At 36.0% G+C, this 18,864-nt stretch overlaps 2 protein-coding genes across 2 annotated transcripts; one reads left to right on the top strand and one right to left on the bottom strand.

The window, feature by feature from the left end:
* Positions 1 to 129: 129 nt before the first annotated feature.
* LOC114539312 (ubiquitin carboxyl-terminal hydrolase MINDY-3-like) lies at positions 130 to 7,133 on the bottom strand. Its single transcript, XM_028559937.1, has 15 exons — positions 7,025 to 7,133; positions 6,428 to 6,507; positions 6,011 to 6,083; positions 5,330 to 5,494; positions 5,164 to 5,260; positions 4,114 to 4,228; positions 3,920 to 3,996; positions 3,568 to 3,647; positions 3,202 to 3,272; positions 2,688 to 2,768; positions 2,222 to 2,288; positions 1,771 to 1,843; positions 1,554 to 1,641; positions 978 to 1,079; positions 130 to 746 (listed from the first exon to the last, which is right to left on the bottom strand). Exons 1-15 carry the CDS (start codon positions 7,125 to 7,127, stop codon positions 603 to 605), a joined length of 1,416 nt encoding a protein of 471 aa, XP_028415738.1. The 5' UTR covers positions 7,128 to 7,133; the 3' UTR covers positions 130 to 602.
* Positions 7,134 to 8,811: 1,678 nt separating this feature from the next.
* LOC114539326 lies at positions 8,812 to 18,253 on the top strand. Its single transcript, XM_028559953.1, has 5 exons — positions 8,812 to 8,981; positions 14,172 to 14,765; positions 14,977 to 15,062; positions 15,394 to 18,106; positions 18,162 to 18,253. Exons 2-5 carry the CDS (start codon positions 14,180 to 14,182, stop codon positions 18,251 to 18,253), a joined length of 3,477 nt encoding a protein of 1,158 aa, XP_028415754.1. The 5' UTR covers positions 8,812 to 8,981; positions 14,172 to 14,179.
* Positions 18,254 to 18,864: the final 611 nt, after the last annotated feature.

Below are 18,864 nucleotides of genomic sequence, written 5' to 3'. Positions count from 1 at the left end.
ATGAAAACCCGTTCACACATTTGTCACGGGAATGACAAAAAATAATAACATTTCGTTCTGTTCCAAAAACATAGTGATAAATTTAATCGTTACATACAGGTGTCAGAAATCTCTGATTCCTGCCTTGCCTAACTTTAAATATCTTCATAAAATTAATTCTACAAGTTCATGTTCCGCTACTATGTGCAAGCAAAATATTTATACATAAATTAGAGTAATCTTATTTCAATTTAAGTTAAAGTAATATCGCTAACATTGTTAGCATTTTTTTCTCATCGTATTTATAACAAACTGCCATTTTTATTTTACGGTAGTGCCTGGTCTCCGTAAATGTGGCAATCACAGATTCCTACAGCTTCTTTCTTAATCCGACAATATAACTTGCCTGAATACAATAAGATTAACGAGCTTTTATATTGTACATATACTCTACGAAAAAGAGAAAAAGTTCATTTATTTGTACCGCATCACCTTAAATACTTTTTTGTGTAAGTACTTCGCTCTAATCTGGATACCAAGTTAAAGACAAATATGAATTGCGCGTATACAATACGCGGCAATAAAAAGATGCATCGCATTTATACATGTTCAAAACACGTCTTTTAATTAAGTGACGGTTTAGGCTCGGTTTTCCAGTCTATGATAACATAAGGCCATTTAGTTCTTAAACAGTTTAGAAATGGTCCATCTGATAAACAAATTACATCTCCTGACAGCAGGGTACATACTCCCTCAGAATAGACAACCTAAAAAACCGATCAGAGAATAGATTACCATAACAACGTTCGTGATCAACAGACGTTCAAGGACTACAATCAGGACGTCGACCGGCTTTAATGATGCGATCACGTATTCGTTCCAACCACCGATCTTAGCGTGTCTTAGACATTTTAAAAATTTTATTTTTACATCAACTACACATTTTATGCTTACAGTTACGCTGATCGAATGGGAACAGCGAGAAAGAAATGCCCCACCTTTTTTCTATTATCTTCCTTGCTACAGCACTTTGCCAATCCGTTGTAATGATACACTGGAAAACATTTCGCAAAGTCAGACTGCTCCGACACGCTGTTTTTCTACAGTAAGAATAACTTTTTATTATCATTGTTATTCATCCCTTAATTTAATGGTATACAGCGGTTTCAAAATCCCAAATTGGATAACGCAACACAAAACGATTTGAGAGAACTTTTACGAGAATTTTTCAGGGACACTATTCAGAGCCGAAGACAGAATGGCGAAAAAAATGTTGTGTTGTTCTAGAAGCTCTTGCAAATCTAAAAAAGTTTTTTCACAGCGAGAAAATACCAAAACTTCGTCAATTTTTTGTGCCTGAAACTTTCACCTCCGTTTAAAATAATTTGATGGCAGTAATTTGATTGTACTAATTAGCGTAACACAAGAGGTTTTAATTTGAAACATTTATTCAGCGACGTTTCGAATAGTTTAGGTAGCCATCTTTAGGTTTTCACTATATATTGGGATTATGAGCACACATGTTGGGATTATGATGTCAGTACAATGGCTTTATAAAGTGCCCTAATACAAACCTCTTCGGGATAAAACACTTGTAAAAATGTGTGAAGTAGGATAATTCCTGAAGAGTCCGGATCCAGGCAAGACTCCATGAAACTCACACTATATTTTTGAAAGGAAAAATGCATTCAGTTTATCAACGGACGAATTTAGTTAAGTGTGATTCAAGATACCTGAACCACCGCATTGCAAAAATAGCATAACATTTTTTCAAACATTTCTATAACTTACTAGTCTTGATCTGACTCAAGTTCAAGTTCTTCTAACACATCTTTTAATTTAGCTCTCTCGATAAAGCCGTTTTCTGAAAAGACGCGAGACTCGTATTAAGAAGCATCCTATCACCCCAAAGTATTCATTTCTTCGTTGGCCCGACGATTCTCTGTTGTCACTGATAGTGAATAATTCATACTACGTGCATGGAGCATAAAAACTGCATGGAACATAATAGGCCCACAGCAAATTAAAGAAACTTTGAAACTTTCCCATTGTAATTATTGGAATGTATGGAACTCTATCTTGTTGCCAATACGTAATTTATTTACAAAGGTATTATTTAGAAAAACATACTTTATACCATAAAAAAAAGAAAGGGGAAGATAAAAACGAGAATATTTCGAAGGCATGCATAGAAATATATTGATTACTGGTTATATTTAATCTGGAAAACAACAGTTCCTACCTTGAGTATCATACGTCTTAAATATTCTTATTGCGTTATCGACAGGTCGTTTATCATCAACATTCTCCTATGGAATAAACACATTCTATTTACTCTTTACTGTAACACTTATCCAAAGTAAGAATAGAAGCGGGAGAAATAATGGTCCTGTTTTACATTGGTTGTGCAGTTTATTTATCTAAGTGCAAACGAGGTGTCATGTAGCTAACACTCATTGCAGCACTAAAAGCACTATCGTGATAAATTTAAAATCGCCATTCACCCATTTACGTAATTACGTTATCCTCCCGACATCGTAATATTCACCCAAACGAACCAACACTCCAAGTTTGATATAATACGATTTTGTTGAGAGATTATAGTTAAAGAATAGAAGACAGAAATTCCAAAAAAAAATAATATTCTAAAATATGGTTATATAATAGTCTATTAAACAATTGCGTAATTCTTTCACCAGTAGTCCTACCTTAGTGAACAGGACAGTCAAATGTGTCTCGCTGGCCAGCAGCCATATTGGTTCTTTCGGGCTCTTTAAGAAATTTCCAACCTTGGAAGATATAATACTGGTATCATGCATGTGGAAAAAAGCTCTAGAAATCATAATCTATAAAATCATTTAAAATGTCATGCAGTTCAGCCTTGGCCTTATTGTATTATTTCACCTTTTTAAACATAGCTATGTAAAATTTTATTACTTTTGTGCATAAACTATTGTGACATGTATATCACGTTACTCATTTGATCATAAGAAGAACAGGCGTACAAAGAGCGGGGCTGGGGGGGGGTTGGGGCAGAACTGTATAACCGTAAATATCGATCACGTGATTGGGAAACTTAAATGGCATAATAGTAAGGCGAACAATATTGATATTAATAAAGAAAGTGAAACGAAAGAAAAGTGAACAAATGAGAGCCGGTTCTAAGCTTTCTTTCCGCCTACACGCCAATACATGGAAAGATATAATAATTTAGCTATGTACCTCGCAATACCGCATCGATTCCAGTAATGATAGAAAACCAATACTTGATTGTTTCGGTATTCCTTTTAATACTAATAAAACACGAGTTTTTATATAATTGTTGTAGCTTGGGGGTTGTATATTAGTTCTCCATAACATTGCATTCTAAAAGAGCAAGCATCAAATGTAGCAACGAAATTCAAACGTTCTGAGCTTGGAGCTTTTAGGCAAACAAAAAGGGAAAAAACTTTTACATAACTCTCAATAATTAATGTGAGGTGCCCGTATATAGAACGCTCAGCAACTTTTACAGGCAATTGAAATATATATAGTAATTGTGACAAGTCGACAGTCACAGCTATTACCCTATAATTATATGTCACCTACTTAGTCCACCAATATCTCGTTCCAAGTCCCAAACGTGCGAAACAGCGTATCCAGTCAGCATTAAATTAACCAGACTTTGACTGAAAATTAGAGATTGACAAAATCATATTTATTATAACATGCAGTCATGTCACCTTATACATCTTTTCTAATTATTACATAGTCACCGCAACATTATTTTATATTCGATGCGTTACTTCAAAGTTATCGTCAAAGTATAAGAATTTACAAAAATTCATGGAATGAAGTTTATGTTTTGCATTAGTTAATCATACTCAAGAATCCAGAGAGGAAATCCCAAAACGACTAAACGAGTATATACATCACACAAAACTGAAAAATTTCCACCTACCCACCGTGACCATGAACAGGGTCGATAAGGGGACTAGTGAGAGTTTCATCCATTTCTGACTTGATATTCTCAATTCCCTATAAAATACGTCTCTGATAAATCATTCGGACCGCACCATACATATAAATGCTGGTAAACTTGGTTGCTTTCAGGCAAGTAAATGACAGAAATCAAGATTGAAATACAGAAATTACCTTGCTTAACAATATAGAATATAGGAATAATAACACACCAAACGTGCCTTCAAACTGATGAATATTCTTTACGATAAAGTCCTCCAAATGCTCTGATTTACGACACGAAAACTGTCTAAATGCATAAACAAGCAGTGGTTTTGGAGACCACACACCAACTTTGCCCAGCTATAATATAGGATAGTCATCCATAGGTAATCCAAATGTGCACTTTTGATATGGTGCGTGTGAATACCTACATGTAGCAGTAGCTATATTTAAAACTAAAAAGCTAATTTAGCTAATATCCTACCAAATTCAAGAGGAAAGGTTTTTGCAGAATTTCAGATTAAGAACAAGATTCGTTACTTTGAAAAGTCTCTTGGGATTATTGAAAAATGGCTTGTCTTTTACGGAATTTTTCCGAATTTATGGCGTTTGCTTATAGTTGACGTATACGATATTTTTTCGCACTATTATAAGCCCCTGGTACTGAATTAAATGTATTTATTAGTAGAATAAAGGAAATTAATATCGAAGGGTTGGACCTCGCTTGGTTACCCGGCCGGGTATTTGGCTCGGGGGTATTTTATGATTGAAAATGACAGTAAAGAATATTTAATGAGCTTAGCTCCTTTGTATCGCCAACCTCGTTCGCTTCGCCGTGTTGCCGTCTCCACCCCTACCGATCCGCAGCGGGCAAAACTAGCTACGTTATTATAGTCGCAGTATTTCATTGACCCACGCCCAGCCTTGTTGGGCCTGTCTGAGTATAGTAATTAGCCATACAGTACTTCTCTTAATTCATACATTCAGGTAATTCATCTAGCTACTTATATAGTGATATAATCGCAGCCGTTATATAAATCAAGTGTAATAACCTTAATATATAGAAATAGTGATTTTGGCATGCAGTATAGGAATAACTTTTTCTCGATTAGGTTTTTACGAATCCAAGAATATTTTTAGGTATTTCGCTATTTACATAATATATACATGATATAATAAAACATTGTTAATAGAAGGTATACTTTTAATTCGCTATAAGTACTGTACTTCAGGTTAATTTACCTCAACGCAGAATGAAAAACGTCTTGTGTCTGAGATTCTGTTTGAGAACATATGTTTCTATGATAATCTTTGCATGTGCATTCACAGGTCTCTTCGCCTGTAGGAAAATGAAATACAGTTGTTGTTTTGGTTGTTTTTCATTTTTCCTTATTATAGGCATACAAACCTTGTGTAGATGATTCCCCAATAGTTTGAACTGTTTCCAATCTTTCGTTTTCACTGCCCTCATTTATGTAATGATTTTTCATAAGAACCACATGGAAATTTTCTGTAGTCACCAATTCCCATATATCAATAAGAGTTTGACATAGTAAATGCTGTCTGTCTTTGTCTATAACAATAAGGATATACATACACAACTAATTATTACAAGATAGATAAGTATTAGAAGTTGCATAGTTTAAACTTATATACACTCTGGAGATTTTTCCTTTAAACAAACAGGTTGATGAATTGTGCTACTGCATAGCATACAGTTCGAAGAGCCAGTGATATTTTAGTATGTCCTTATTCTCTTACTAGGTAATAAGTTATGGTAACAATCAGTGCTTAAGGGTAAGTATAGGTTGAGCATAGCATTCATAATGTTTCTCCAGGGTGAAAAAAATCTTTTCGCGGTGGAAGGAGAATCACATTGTTAGTTTTCAATATTGTTCATCAGCGAAAAGGTCAGCATTCTGTATGAAAAACTATTTTAAAAAACAATAAGGTTGGCCTAAATACATGAGTTAATCAACTACACCAGGGTTATTACCTGAGTTTACTGTTTCCCGGCCTGGACCTGGTTAAACCTAATTGTAATGAGGTTGATATGTCTGACTTTAGTGCAAGATAAAAAATCTCTTACCATTAATTGTTCGCCAATCCTCTTTTTCTGCTTTTTTACATTTTTTAAAAATTAACCGCCTCACTAAATATGCCTACAATATATTGTAATCATCAAGAAAAATATAATTAGAACAAAGTTAGACTGCATTCTGTATCGGGGAGAGTATAGGAATTGCTTTACTGGTACTAACTTTAATGGACCTACATTAAATAGTATAATGTACCACTATGTCACATATATTGTGCTTATGATTATCAGCATGTTGCATTTCTATTTAAGTATAACCTGCTATGAAACACAAGACTAAAGTGTTGATTTTGAGTAGGTGTAGTCATGACTAAAGCAATTTATGTTCTCTGTACATGCAGTTTTACCCAAAAAAGAGAAAATGCATTATGTGGAATTTTTACAAGCATGGACTGCAAAGGTTATTACCTGTACAGATGCAATCACCGAACATGGCCCACCATAATTCTGAATCAAAGCTGTAGGTTCATCTTCGCTGAAGAAAAACCCTATAAATGCAGAATGCATCAATGGAATTATATCTTCATTTTGTTATTTTAACTCAATTGAAATAGCTGGAAATTTACAAATAAGCACTCCCTACATAGCCCGAGACCTTCCAATATTATTTTACCTGCCATACTTTACCTTACTATACCTTACTTATATACTGTACTTGCCAATTCCTGGTTTACTGGATAGTTAAAAGTGATAACAACACCTATTGCCTTTAAAATTGAGCTACTCAAGACTCAGGGGTGCTTTAAAATACAATATTTTAAGATTGAACTTTTATTTTTGTGATTATTGCATAAAACTTCATGAATTTCATCTATGTACTAATAATAATAATAATGATAATAAAAATATTAAGCACGTATATTGCAACTAGTATACATGAATATACAATAAATTGTAAATAAAATTTCATACATAAAATGTATAACCATTTTTATTGATTTATTGCAATTCAAAACGTTTTGTGAAAAGAATTTAAACATTAATACATATGCCATCAAAAGCTACCTTGTGACCATCGCTGAAAGACATCGTGTTTCGTGTCAACAGACCATGTCAAGGGAAATACTTCTGACAACTTAGAAATATCAACTCCACTATTCGCCGCCATTTTTAAATTTTCCATAACCTTCATAGTTCTTAGCAATTTGCGCATGCTCAGTGCCAAATGCGGTTTTTGTGCCACAGAATTATATAAGACAGAAGAAGTCTTCACCTTTCGTATTTTCTAATGTTTTGTGTCCAAATTTTTTTAGAAATGGAGTAATGGACACGTCATTTTACGCCATTCTTTTCGATTCTGGTGTGTGCCACTGAGCTATAATATAATTCCGAATTATAGTATAGCTCAGTGATGTGTGCACAGCACAGAACTTAGTGCCCCGTCAAAAAGTTCCGTGGGAAATTTAGCTTGAGAGCCTGAAGCCCCGTTTACACTACACTCGATTTATTGGCACGGCACGGCTAAAATGGGTACCCGTGCCCATTTCATCCGCGCCCGGCCTTTGTTTTGGTATCCTGAAAACTAATAAAATTGGGCACGGGTACCAATTTTAGCCGTGCCGATAAATTGACTGTAGTGTAAACGGGGCTTAAACTCCCAGAGCTGAACTCCTAAGACGACATGAGCTCTGGTTTCGCAAATTATTATTTATTTCATTTCATTTTTCTTTTGGAAAGTCATAACGAACAAAAATCGCTGCTCGGATTCGAACCATCGACTTAAGCCGGTTTTCCACTATCGATATTTTTCGCGCGAAGCGACTTTATTCCTTTGTATTTGAGCAATTTGTTCCAGATGGTTGCAGTTGAGAGCTCTGAGACAAAAGTAAAATGTCACTTCGCGCGAAAAATATCGCTAGTGGAAAACCGGCTTTACCTCTCGAGAGTCAATCGCATTTTTCCTAATGCTTTCGCGCCTCTGAAACACCCACCAGTTGCTTTTTCCCTTTCGAAACAATTATTCGGTTTCAAAAATAAACAACTGAATGTCTCGTTTCCCTTCGAATTGATATGCATGAATTGATTCAAACTTAATTGAATTGAATTTATTCGAGTTGAAGTGAATCTAATAAAACTGATATGATTACGAATCTAAGAGAATTGATTTAAACCGAATTGATTGGAATTGGTTCCCATTCGATTGATATGAGTTGACTTCATTCTAATCGCATTGAATTTACTTGGATTGATTCACACTAAATTGATTTCTATTGATTCAAATTGAATTGACATGAATCGATTGTACTGAATTGAATTGAATCGAATAGAACTGAATGGAATTCAAATTATTCGAGTTAAATTTATTCCAATTGAATTAATATTATATACAACTGATTCTTATAGAATCAATATAAAATTATTTAAACTGCATTGATTTGAATTGATTTAAATAGGATTGATGTGAATTGACTCGAATTGACTTGAATTGAATTGAATTAAACTGAATGGAACGGAGCTGAAAGAGTTGATTCAAAAGATTCCAATTGACTCCGATTGATTAATATCAAATTAAATTGATTCAAATAGAATTGATTTGAATTGAATTAAATTCGTTTGAATTGGTTCAAATAGGATTGATATTGATTCATTCGAATCGAATCAAATCGAATCGAATTGATATGATATGAATTCAAATTATTCAAATTGGATTGATTCGGATTAATTAATACCAAATTGAAATAATTCCAAATGAATTGTTCGGAATCGTTTTTCAATGCAAATGATAGGCTGGGTTGACGCATGCGCAGACGATTTTCCGCGGTGTTGCCGACGTCACAGCCTGCCATCTTCGATTACTTCGTGCAGGAGTTTGTATAAAAACGTGCATCTACTCACAACATATTTCTTTTGAGTTGAACAAAATTTGAATTACTATTGTAACCCTTACTCATCAAAGTGTATTTGTCATGCGAGTTCTTTATCTGCACTGCTGCCATATCAGGCTATGAGATTACTTACAAAGGTAAGTCGAATTCGCGGCGGTTAGATTACTCACTGTATATATAAGAATGATGCCAGTCGGCAGACCTTATAACTAAGCAGAAGACCTCGCATACGAATTTGCGATTGAAGTGTTCAAATTTGAATTTCAACTAATGTGAACAAAATGGTTTTCTTTTGTATGTGGTTGTAAAGCTTGTGCGTTTTATATATACGTGTATACATTCATGTATACTGGCTCGTCTTAATGGATATATCACATACATTTCAGTATATAAACAGTCATCATGTATTACATAATACTGTTTATAATGTGTGTGATATATCCATTAAGACGAGCCAGTATGGTCCTGATCCCCTGATTTAATTTGTCGGTGGCATGCGCGGACGTTGGAATTAGACATAAAATATCGTTGGCCTAGGTTGTACCACAGTTAATACACATGCACTTGGTCTTTGTTCTTTCTGATTTGAAAGGCAAATGTGTTCTTGTAACTTGAAAGTGTGTACGTGAAATAATGGACACGATTGTTTAATATAGTGATGATTCAGTTGAATATAACTTGAATTAAGATTGTGATGATTTACCAACCAATGTGAAATATGCATGCCACATTCAACACGACATAGAATAGGATAGAATTGCACCCGTGGACTTGCAAGTCGTACAGTATGCTCTTCCATATACGCGTCTTGTCAAATGCAAATCTTGATTTCCACCGTGAATGATCAGGCTAACCTTACAGTTTGTCCGATTTGAAAATCTGCTGTATTGAAGTGTTCAGAATTAATCTTCAACTATAATGTGAACAAAATCGTTTGCTTTTGTTTGCGGTTGTATACCGCTTGTGGGTTTTGTGATTATACAATTTATATTAAGACACCTGTGATTTTTGATGATTGTGAGAGGTTATTGGTAGTTTGTCTTAATATGTTATCACTATTCCAGCAAATCTCGTGTAAAGGTCTTTAATCGAGTTCCAGCGCGTTTCCAAGTAATTGCGTTTGCTTTCTGGATAAAGGCCCTATAATTTATATAGTTTGTTCTAACACCTGAAAGCTGTGCGGAAGTGCATATAACTAGATCCCCAAAGGAAGCTTTGACAAGACAAACAAAATTTTCAGTCCCCAACATTTCTAGCTGTATAGTTGTCGATAAGGGAGGACGAACGCGAGGACAGTTTTCGGAACACTAATGTGCGCATGATATTGAAAAATATAAAAAAATATAGACGTGCTCTGGTTAGAATATTTATTATTTCACGAGCTTTCGACTTGGCAGTCGAAATGGAAGTGTTACAAGATAGGAGTTTACAATTACAAAGCATTCAATTTTTAATATCTATATTTTCAATATGATTAACCCTGGTTACGCATCAAATATATTTAAACTACTGTGTGAGATTCTAATACTCTGAGTAATTAATGGTTCGTCGCTAGAAGCTAGTTTCTTTAGAAATATAATGCGTTTTTTTTATGCTCGCTTGAACATGAATATATGAATATATATATACCTCATCCATGCATGCATTTAAGCTTCTGGCGACGGCCCTGTATTCAAACAATAAACATCCATACATTTTTTAGTTCTTGTAGGCGTAATATCATACTACTTTTAGTATCCCGAACAGATTACACCGCAATAATTATTTGTATTTTAATCCGACTAGTTGCATGCAAACCAAACACATGCAAACTGAAAGTTCCTTAAGGCTGCTTTCCACTTACGCGTTTTTTATACGCACGTACACTTACGGAAAATTTTAAATGCTTTTAAATTTTTATCATTTAACATCTAGATCAACTAATGCATACTAAAACATGCAGAAAACTAAGTTCCTTCGATTTATTCACTTAATTTTTTCAAATGTGACATGTATAAGGATTTAGACTTTTACGTGCGTGTACGTGCGTATTAGAAACGCGTAGGTGGAAAACAGCCTTAAGTCTGATTCTCATATGTCACCGACGCTCGGCGATGGCTATTGTCGGTGATCACCGGAAAAGCGCTTTGTTATTCTCAGTCTGTATAAATTTTCTTCGTCTGCGACCACAAACAATACATCGCCGACCGTCAGTGACATATGAGAACCAGGCTTTATGCGTTATCTTGTACAGGGGTGTATAGGAGCCGGGGGGTAAGACGGTCAAAACCCCCAACTTTAAAAATGAAACAAAGTGCCTTTTTGCTTTGAGGTAAAGATTGAGGTTTTTTGGAAAATTTCAATTATCAATATTGTAGTTCTATGATATTGCATGGCTTCTATATGTGTCATTAGTATGTTAGACATGGTATAATGATACGTGTCAACGATAATGAAATTTCCGTTTCACCAGGCAATCATTTTGATCTAAAATAACCGATGTGACGTTGCATTTTCATCAGGTAATAAATACAAACTGCCCCATGGCCACTGTAAATATCAATATTTTGTTTGGGACACCCTGTACAGTGCACGTTTCAAAATATTTTACGGCGAAGTATCGCAAGCTAAAACATATCCAATTGTACGAATTCTTGACTTAGGCGTAATGCTTGTAGTTGGAATTCGATTGAAAACATTTACCTGCTTGTAATTACATCTCGTTAGAAAACAAGATGCGAAGGTACCCTGCTTAAAAATGCTCTGTAAGATCATGCTGAATATGCTTATAGACATTAAATGTCTTATTTCGTAATTTTAGTTCTTCAATATGGGTATATTGCAGAAAGCAGAAGTGCACAACGTTTTCTTCCATAAGAATCCATTCTTTATTAACTTTATTTGAAAATTGAATAAAGGCAGACACTATTCTAAATTATTTTTTGCCTTAGCAAACTAAAGTGGCCTTTCCACCCCTACCACCCCCGCCCCTTCCACCCCCCACGGTGATCTAGTGCCTAAGCCATACAGGCTGGGAAAGCCTAGCTAGGGGGTAGGGGGTGTCCAAAAGGCGAATGTTTAAGTAGACTTACACAAAGTGACACACTGTGGTCCTACACACAGTGGCTTACCTGTTCATCCGTTTTTTATATTCTCTCAGCAAATTTGTATATTTTTCACAGGTCTCAGCCTGGTCTCAGTTTATAGATGAGAGTTCAAACAATCACAAGTGGGGAAATTAGTCGTATTTTAATTAGGCAAACCGCTTCAACAAATAGTGAAATCTGCCATAGTTATTGACATTTTGCGTGCCGCATAACAAGTTTAGGTTCTCAAAATATCGTGATGTTGCAACCGTTTTCCTATCCGCAAGTCTTATTAGTCACAACACATAATCAATCCGATTTATTCCACTGTTCTGTAAGCATGATGACAGAAAGTTTGTTTGTACACACAATTTACAATTTATAGGTATGGATAACAATATATAAATTCGTAACTCAAGCACCATGACCTTCGTCATATGTTCTTTTTCTCTAGTAAATTTTAAAATTTTGTAGCCCTATTTCGCATTTTATAAGTTGCGTTAATCCCCACGAGGATATAAATTGGCGAAACAAGTCATTCAAAGTATAGCATTAGATGATTTCAATAGTTTGAGGGTTTTTTGGGACTTCCTGTACAGGGTGAGTAAAAAAAACTGACACCTTTGAAATTCAAATTAGTCGCATAGCGGCTCTAATGTGACAGAAGTTACTTAAAATATTTCATAGGTATACAAAGCATATCATATTATTCCTAAAACATAAAGTTTGTTCCCATTGGGAGTTAAAATGCATTCTAAGATCTGTAAATACAAAAGAACAGTTTTGTCAAATCGTTTTTGTTGATTGTACATGGGAATTGTCATATTCCAGCCATAAGTTTGCCGCTAATTTGAATTTCAAAGGTGTCAGTTTTTTTTTACTCACCTGTATAGTTGGTTGCCGTGAACGTATTAACTTTCATTTATATCATAATTATTCATTTCTTTTAAAATTAATTGTTTTCGCAGTGAATGAACACCGCAAAACTTTAGCCAGGAATAGGTCTTCGAGAATAGCCAGCCTTTAATTGCATTTGGAACCATTTTAAATTAAGGTAAAAGTGCTTATGTCGAACATTTCTACACTTGTGGGTCCCAACGGGGTGCTTAGGCATTCAAACTTTAACTATTACATTGTTTTAGGTGGTTTCAATAGTTTTGGTTTTTTTGGGACATCCTGTATTTTCCATCGCAATTATCCCTTCTCTGGGTTGAATAATGAAAGTAATCACCACACAAAGATTACATTCACGACCCAACGTTTTTCATCAAGTGTGATCTCGGGTGCCGAAACTTTGATCCTTGGTATGTAAACTTGGATGTGAAAACTTCAAGATCGCCCCTGATGAAGATACTAGACCAGAGTGTCGAAACGTTGGGTCGTAAATCTTTGTTTCGTGATTACTTTCATTAATAAAACCATTGTAGCAATAATTGCAATGAATTATGATAACTGTGCAATGTGATTTGATATTGATATTTCAGTGACATCCCTGCGTATTTACTTTTATAAACCAAATGATCTGAGATTCTGGGACGCTTGTCCTAAGAATCGGAGATCCATTGTAGTATTTTCCGAAATAAGGCCAACGTAACATCAAGGTTAAACACATTATCTGTTACCATCACTTTTAAACACGTGAAAATTGTACGTGTCATGATGTGTTGTGTTCTAGCTGCCCCTACTTAAAAGTAGGTGTACTTAAAAGTAAGGGAAAGTGTTCTGTTCCACGAACAGTAAATGGAGCAGCCTGCTTGAATTCGCAGGTTTACGTCATTCTCGTGTGCGCCCGCATACTTATAACAGTTGCAACAACCGCTGACTGTATTAAATTTCTGGGCATGCATGCAAGGTTGACATGTTTGCCAACTTTTATCTTGCCGATATTGAGTTTTTAAATAGATTATTTCTACCGGGTTTCCCCCTACAATAAAAAAACCCGCGGAGCTATCCTACGGCCTTTAACAGTATAAGGATCTGCGAGAATTATTTATTCCCCTTAAGGTTTGATTTTAAGGACTTTAAGGGCTTCTTTCCACTTACGCGTTTTTCATACGCGCGCATACTACAGTCTAAATTCTTATGCATGTTAAGTTGAAAACTTAAGTGAATAAAGCGTCACGCAAATAAATATTATGTGTTTGCGAATATTACTTTAATTTTAGGAATCAGTCAAAAAATGGTGTTATTATTAATAGAAATAAACCACTCAGAATTATTGACTCCGATATTTTGTAATTGATCGATTTGTTTCATTTCAAGAATGAGGAATGGCTGCAGCTGATGAAGAACGGAGATGGGGATTGATTGGTGGAAGTGTAGCCAAGATACTAACACCTGCTCTCAGAAATGTGCTTGGAAATGAATTAACAGAATGGTACGACTCTTTGACCATGCCTCCTTGGAGAATCGATCAGCAAACATTCAAAAATCATATGAAAAGCTTGCCACCATCTAAAATAGAGTTGCACTATAGAAATATTAACAACAATGATTCACACAAGTCCCCGAAGTGTTATGATTATGCGGTTCGAGATCCTTTGTCCCTGGCGAAACTACTCGTAGGGCCTTTCATGGCAAAACATTTCACTGGTTTTGACAACACGATGGATCCCTCTGCTGCTTTATCAGTGATGAGCGAAGCAGAACCTTTCATTCGCTCTGGTGCTGCGGTTTTTGCGAGAAAGGTTAGGTGTGATATCAGAAATAAGTGGGCTCATTGTAATTTCTCACACTGGACGGAGGAAAATTTTCAAACTGCTTTAAGCGACATGATATCTTTAGTCGAGAAACTAAGCTTAAATTCAGAGGAAAAAAGAATTGTTTTGGACGAACTTGATAAAGGGAAAAGCTACAGTATGTATTTAATTTTATAATTTTTTCTCGAAATACTGTTTTGTTTAAAAAATAAATTAGTTTTTGAGGACTAGATTTAGAAACCTCTCTTTCAGGAGTTATCGTTAACTAAACATTTTACGTGTATTATGGTACTTTAACACATATTTTTACATTTTTACTAATTACTTATTCATGTAGCGTTTTTCCATCTTTAATCTCTATTTGCAAGGCACAAACATGGATTGTGAAATTCTTGATCTCATTTGGACAGAATTGAAAAAAATTTTCGAAGATGAAGATTCGAAGATTGATGAGGTAGAGTGACGAATATGATGAATCATTATAACACAAAGATGAATACATTATAACCAATATTACGGGTGTAAAGATCAGAATTAACAATTATGAGTATACAATGAAAAACATATTACTCTAAAGAAAGGACATCCTCGGAACGAAGGCAAAAGCGCAGTTTCGCACCCCACGCAAAATTTTGTCTTATAATTTTCACCTAAGAAAAACGTGGAGCCCTGCTTCCACCTGTTCTGCGGCCGATTGTTCAAAATTAAGGGTTAACATACAGTATAGTGCGCTAACTAATGTGGCTTAGAATTTTTAGAAAAGCTTATTAAAACTATTTTTCCAGAAAACGCTGTTCTCCTGTCTCCAGTCACTTAAGACTTCCTTGAACGCACAGCGTGGCACCTATGAATTTCAAGCACCGAAGCAAAACCCCTTATTTGAAGGACGTCAATCAGAATTACAAGAGCTGCAACACCTACTTGGACAAATTGATACAAGTAAACCTAAAGTGAACATTGCAGCTATCTGTGGATTGGGTGGAGTGGGAAAAACAAGCTTAGCTACGGAATACGCCCATCAAAGGAAAGATCACTATACCGGAGGTGTTTTTTGGTTCTCAGGTGAAAACAACACTGCCTTTGAAAATAGTGTTCACGATATTGCTGCTCGTTTTGAGACAATATGTGATAGGTTTGACATTACTTTATCCGCCACTTTAACAAAAATATCTCAAATAAGAAAACCTTGGTTAATTATTTTGGATAATATGGACGAAGGAGTTATTTCACAAAATATCGAGAAGGTAGCTTCCGGGCATTGGCAGAATGACGCGTGCGGTCATCTTTTAATCACCACTAGAAGAGAGTCATCTGATTTAGATAGTCATATTCGAGATTTTCACGAAAGATTTTGTTTGAGTCTTAGATGTTTTGAAATGGATGAGGCGAAAAATTTTTTATATCGCAGATCTGACAAAAAAGTTGACAATGAGGAGGCCGAGAAATTGATCGAAAAACTCGGCTGGCTACCTTTAGCACTTGAGCAAGCTGGAGCTTATATGAAATCACTCGATTGTACAATACCCGAGTACTCAAATCTGTATGAAAAACATCGACTTCGTGTCTTCAACCGACAAGCGGCACCTGGTGCTTCAGAATATGATTCAACTGAAAGACGCGCGGTTTGCACTACCTGGCAACTTAATTTTGAAAACATCATTCAAAAGGAAGACTTAGGCGTGGCTGCTAAAAGAGTCCTGTATGCATCTGCGTTTTTAAATCCAAAGGAAATTCAAAAAGATATCGTCAATATCGGTGAACCTCCCATCGAAGATGAAGAATATACAAAATATGTAGAGGAAGATGCAGGACGTCGGGAAATCTTGAGAGTGTTGACGAAATTTTCCCTTTTCAAAGAGAATAGCCACAGCCTCAGTGTCCACCACTTGGTACAGGAAGCCATACGGGAGTATATAAAACGTCTTCAGGAAGACGAGTCCCAAAGCGTTATTGATGCTATTCGTATGTTACACCATGCTTTCCGTAATTGCGCTTCACCCGACGAGCTTCTTATTCCTGTTTCTGAAGAAGGAAGGGAACGACCGTCGATTGTTTCCAGCGTTAATCCGTCACGTTTTTACCAATGGCATAAACTCTGTTCGCATAGTTACGAGCTGGTAGAGCATCTAAAGAGTTTAGTAAGGAAACCGGGTGGAAATAATAGAAAGATATTTCAACCAGAAGCCGCCAGAATTGTGTATGAGTGCGCAATTCATTTAAGTGTTAACTCCAAACACGACGAAGCGAAGAAAATGGAGAATTTTGCTAAGGAAATTTCTACAAATTTTCCCTTCCCCCACATTTTACCTTTGCCCGAGTTGGTCCGAAGACATATCCAGTATTCGTGCGAAATGCCAGCAACCAGCCAACAAGATGAATGCGGAGTCCAACAAATCACAGCGGAAAAGCTAAGTGAAATGCAAACGGGAGCAAACGATTTGTTTGAAAGGGGCTTCTATGATGATGCACTGAAAGTATACTCCGATGCCATTTTTGCATCCAGGAATACACCTCTGTTCGAGGTTACGTACGCGTTGTTAATCAAGCGAGCATCGTTTTATCTGAAGCTTCAGAAATATCATCAAGCCGCCCAAGATGTCGAAGAATGTATATTACATCGTCCAAAATGTTCAGAAGGATATGCGAAGAGAACATTGGCGCTGATTCAATTAAACGACATAGAGAATGATTTTGAACCCAATTTGAAAGGACGAAATTCTTCTCCGAAGGAAATGCGTCTGGTCGTGCGTTGTTCCAATATACTAGAATTTTCAGCGGCCCTCAAGAAAGTCAAAGAGTTGGCAATGGGAAGCACAGTCACTGACCAACCCAACAATTTACCAGTAATCGTACTAGAGCCTGGTAATTATGAAATTTCCGCGAAAACCATTGACCCCTCCCTTTTCTGTGATAAAAGCAAAGAATTCAGCATTGGAAGGTGCATCCTAACTGGAGAAGGAGAGGATTGTTCAGTAACTTCTGATGATAGCGTTAACTTTAGATTCGGTAATGATCTTTTAGCTTGCAATATCAACTTTCGTTTTGCTGAATGTTTTGTTCCTGATACAGCTGTAGTCAAGTTCTGGCATTGTTCTTTTCAAGGCTCAGGATTGAAGGTTGAGGGCAAACTGCAAGTTGAATCATGTAAATTCTTTAACTCCGCAAATAGCGGGTTGCTGGTTCTCGGTGATGTAAAAGTTAAAAATTCGAAATTTTACAAAAATGGAAAGGATGGGATTCAAGTGAGGAATGGTGGAAGTTTATCTGTACAAGGATCTAAATTGCTCGCCAATGAGCAAGGATTACTTATTGGCCCAGAAGCGAAGAAATGCGTTGTCGAAGGCTCGGAGATTTATGATAACAAGTCGCATGGGGTTGTTGTTAATAACATTGCTTCTGATATTACAATAAAAAGAAACAATATCTATGACAATGAGGGACTTGGCATTATTGTGAAAGAAAGTTCAAATGTATCTATATTGGAGAACGAGATTTCAGGTAACAGCAAATGTGGCATTTGCGTACGTAATAACAGCGAGGCTATATTTTTAAGGAAGAATGAAATCCATCGTAACCAATGCGGGGGAATTTGTTTGGATGTTAAAGATGTTGTTGTTGAAGATAACCACATTTCAAAAAACTTAGGAGATGCAATTTGCAAAGGAGAATTACAGCCTGAACAGAGAGGAAATAACATGCATGATAACAACGCAAGAGGTAATCAATTCACAGGGGAAAGTGAAATTAGATTGTGCTGCTATTGCAAGAAAACTGGAGTTGATTTAGAGAAGTGCGAAGAATGTTTTACAGCACAGTACTGTGGGAAAGATTGCAAGAATAATGATTGGGGAGACCACATGCAGATTTGCGATCGGTTGCTATCTGAGTCAAGCATGGTTCTAAATTATACACCAGATGGAGAATGTTCACATTCACAATTATATTCAGAGGATTTTTTACAGCCAAATACGAGCAGATTTATTGTAAAAATTTCTTTACAACGAGATCAGTCTGTGGTTCGACTATACGATTCTGCTAAGACACTGAATGGCACTCTAACTGGTGCTGATCAAGTTTCGAATGTAGTTCGGCAGTATGGTACAGTAGGTCAGGCCTCCCACACCTTGAAAGAATTATTTATGTGGGTTAAACGCCACACAGATGGGACAGTTCGCGTTTTTACTAACGTGTTTCCGCCCTCGCAGAGCTGGTAAATATCCATGTTGACCTATACAGGTATAGAATTGTAGTATATC

Source organism: Dendronephthya gigantea, unplaced genomic scaffold, assembly GCF_004324835.1.
Source record: "Dendronephthya gigantea isolate DGI-Jeju-01 unplaced genomic scaffold, DenGig_1.0 000199F, whole genome shotgun sequence".
Classification (NCBI taxonomy): domain Eukaryota; kingdom Metazoa; phylum Cnidaria; class Anthozoa; order Malacalcyonacea; family Nephtheidae; genus Dendronephthya; species Dendronephthya gigantea.
The sequence above is the reverse complement of the archived record's forward strand: the minus strand, read 5'-3'. Positions and strand labels throughout refer to the sequence as shown.

What these genes read in the sequence shown, in the direction of transcription:
- LOC114539312 (XM_028559937.1), bottom strand. Translation starts at nt 7,127, where the DNA reads ATGGCGGCGAATAGTGGAGTTGATATTTCTAAGTTGTCAGAAGTATTT. An exon ending in GGATTGGCGAACAATTAATG is followed by an intron (nt 5,495 to 6,010) that starts GTAAGAGATTTT and finishes TTATTGTTATAG; the next exon opens with ACAAAGACAGACAGCATTTA. An exon ending in CTTGAGTCAGATCAAGACTA is followed by an intron (nt 1,642 to 1,770) that starts GTAAGTTATAGA and finishes TCAAAAATATAG; the next exon opens with TGTGAGTTTCATGGAGTCTT.
- LOC114539326 (XM_028559953.1), top strand. Translation starts at nt 14,180, where the DNA reads ATGGCTGCAGCTGATGAAGAACGGAGATGGGGATTGATTGGTGGAAGT. An exon ending in TGATAAAGGGAAAAGCTACA is followed by an intron (nt 14,766 to 14,976) that starts GTATGTATTTAA and finishes TCTATTTGCAAG; the next exon opens with GCACAAACATGGATTGTGAA. An exon ending in ATTGGAGAACGAGATTTCAG is followed by an intron (nt 18,107 to 18,161) that starts GTAACAGCAAAT and finishes TATATTTTTAAG; the next exon opens with GAAGAATGAAATCCATCGTA.